Consider the following 3,403-nt stretch of genomic DNA (forward strand, 5'->3'; position numbering starts at 1 on the left):
ATAGTCTGTAAATTATTAGCTAATTTTCAACTTTTCAATTAATCAATCTACTTACTCAGAATTTAAAATAATTAGTTATCTTTTAATTAAAAATAGGATGTAATAATTAATTACTTATTTATTAAAGAAAAAATCATCGCTTTTTTTTTGATTTAAATAAACATGGGAACTTATTTATTTATTCATTTTCATATTCTAAATAGTTGGTAATTTATTTATTATTTTAATTTACATTCTTCAAACTATTTTATTTAGATTTTTAAATGCATGCTCAATTTATATTTAATTTTAAAAATAGGGTGTAATTCTTTTATTTATTTGATTGAAGAATTTCAGTAAGATTAAAGGTTCCTGATGAATTTGTTTTCTAATTTAAAATAGCCAGTCATTCATTCATATTCTTTAAAAATTTTAGTTAGATTAAAAAATAAATCTATATTTAATTTATTTTTCAATTAAAAATAGGGGGTAATTAATTAATAAATATTCTTGAAGCATTTTATTTAGATTAAGATAAATATACAAATCTATATACTTACTTCCATGATTGCTTACTTACTTAATGAATATATTTTAATTTTCAAAATAGAGCGTAATGAATTAATTTATGCTCAATTAGAATAAAAATAATACTCAATTTATTTTGACATATTCAAAATAGTCTGTAATATATTAATTAATTAATATTCTTGAAGCCTTTTATTTAGATTTAAAAAAAGATGTTAGATTCATTTTATTTATTTTTAAAAATAACAAATAATAAATTAATATTTTGATTTATTTTAGTTAAATTGAAAAATAATATTTAATTTACTTTTATTTAAAAAATAGACAGTAATTAATTAATATTGTTGTAGAATTCTATATTCTAAGTTGCATTCTGATATTTTAATATTCAATACAGCAAACAGTAATTAATTAATTAGTTTGTTAAATTTCATGAACAATTTTATTTAGATCTAAATATGCATGCTGAATTTATTTATTTATTTCTATATTAAAAATAGTGAGTAATTAATTAATGAATGAATATTCTTGAAGCTTTTAGTTATATTAAAGGATTTATCTATGCTAAAAAAATGTTCATATAAAAATAGGGTGTAATCAATATTAAAAGATATTTTTTAATAATAAAATTTTATATAACTTTTATTATTAAAAAATAAATAGTTAGTAATTAATTTATTAATTAATTAATCAATCACTCATTTTTAAAGATTTTATTTACATTTGATGAAACTCTACCAATAAATAAATAGTCTTTAATAAATAAATACCAAAATTAATAAATAAATAAATGAATAGCAAGTAACATTTTTAGAAACTGTCTTTTTGCTAGATAGAAAATTCAGATACAAAGTTTATTTTATTTACAATCAACTTAGCCAGTAATAAATTCGAATAATATTTCTCTATTTATATATTCATTCCCTTAGTTTATTACTAACATACTTACTTACTTACTTATTTACTTAGTTAGTTAGTTAGTTAGCTTGTTAATAAGTTAGCTAATAAATTAATTAGTTATTTAGTTATTTAACTAGTAAGCTATCTAACTTGATTAATAGATTAATGGATGAAAGGATAAATAATTAAAATAAGAATAGTTTGGAATTAATAAGTTAATTAATTAATTAATTAATTAATTAATTTAAAATGAAAATTAGGGAGTAATAGATAGATTCAAACTATTTTTAAATCATGCTTTTATCAAAAAAAATCATATTTGTAAATAGAAAGTAATAATAAATATAATATAATAAATTTTAGTTATAATATTTATTTTAAATTCAAATTCGATATAGGAAGTAATTAATGTTTTCAATTATGTTTGATTGAAGATTCTGATTAAGTAGCATCATATTTATTTAAAATAGAATGTAATATATATTTTTGAGTAAATAAATTAAATTTTAAAAATATATTATAATATCAAATAGCATGTAAACTATTTTAGTTATTAGTCATAAGCAGAGAATTAAATTAATTTTTTATTTCAAAAAGCGGGTAATTTTTTCATAAATTAATTATATTATTGATTTATTAACGAAATTACTTAGCTACTTATTTAAATTATTTTTAAACATAAATAGATGGTAATTAAAGAAGATTATTTATTTATTTTAAATATGGATCAACTCTAATAAAAATAGGATGTAAATATAATTAATATTAATTCCAATCACCAAAATAAATCCATTCTTTATCAAAAATAGCAAGTAATATTTTGAGAATTTTTGATAGATATAGATAAATTGAAAGACAGAAAGAAATACAGATATACATACATACATAAATACATAAAGAAAGACAAATAAACAAACAAACAAACAAACAAACAAACAAACTGATAGATAGATAGACAAATACTCAATAAAATTTAAAATAAAATAGGAAGTAATATTTTTTGAGTAAATTAATTTAAAAAATGATAAATAAACTTAATATTTTAATAGCGAGTAATAATTTTGGATGATTTTCTAAAAAATAGCTTGATTAACTTATTAATTTATTAATTAATTAAAAAAACAAAATAATTAACTAAATTACTAACTAACTAATTAACTAACACACTTTGATCTTTAATTTAATGAATAGAGATGTGACGTAATAATTTTGAAAGATATTTTTGGATGAATATAAATTATATTTTTTATTTATAGAGGAGAGTAATTATTTAAATGAGTTATTTATTCATTGATAGAAAATTTATAAATTGCTTTAACGATTCTCTATGAAATTTATACTCAAAATAAATAGTCTGTAAAATATTTATAAAGCATAAAAAAGCATTCCAAAATAATTTTACATAAAAAAATAAATAAATAAAAAATAGGCAGTAGTTAATTTATTCTTCATTAATCAATTAATTCATTTGGTTTAATTACATTTGATACTAAGATTGATTGATTCTAAATAATTTAAAGCATCACTCATTTTCAATATGATAAAATAGGAAGTAAATTTATTTATTTATTTCTTTATTTGTTTGTTTATCTAATTATTTTCATTCATTTATATATTTATTTAAACCTTTTACTTCAATATTTATTTATTTATTTATTTCTTTCTTTATTTTCACTCATTTTATATTAAATTCTTATTTTATAAAATTATACAATTAGCATGTAAAATTTACGATTAATTCTAATTAGATAGCTCAATAGAGTGAAAAAACGAATGAAAGAATAAATAAATTAATTCATTATTATTTGGCATAGGAAGTAACTAATTTGTTAATATTTTTTTATTTATTAATTAATTAATTATCAATTGATAAATAAAAAGATATTAAATCATTAAATTAAAAATAAATTTTATTAAATTTAAATTCAAATAGAATGAGGTAATTTCATTGAAACAACTATTTTAACCAAAAAGTCTCATATAAAATAAATAAATA

The 3,403-nt window shown here is 16.6% G+C and overlaps 1 protein-coding gene across 1 annotated transcript; it reads left to right on the top strand. All coding sequences in view use genetic code 6, as the record gives it.

Moving 5' to 3' along the window:
• Window positions 1-99: 99 nt before the first annotated feature.
• TTHERM_002653475 (hypothetical protein) lies at window positions 100-1,359 on the top strand (the record flags this gene model as incomplete). The annotated part of the gene is made up of 6 exons (XM_012799203.1): window positions 100-206; window positions 299-384; window positions 466-468; window positions 590-664; window positions 832-925; window positions 1,306-1,359. Coding segments are annotated over 5 exons (256 nt in total), but the record flags the coding sequence as incomplete, so codon positions are not given.
• Between the last annotated feature and the right edge of the window lie 2,044 nt (window positions 1,360-3,403).

This window comes from Tetrahymena thermophila (genome assembly GCF_000189635.1).
Source record: "Tetrahymena thermophila SB210 genomic scaffold scf_8254494, whole genome shotgun sequence".
NCBI lineage: Eukaryota > Ciliophora > Oligohymenophorea > Hymenostomatida > Tetrahymenidae > Tetrahymena > Tetrahymena thermophila.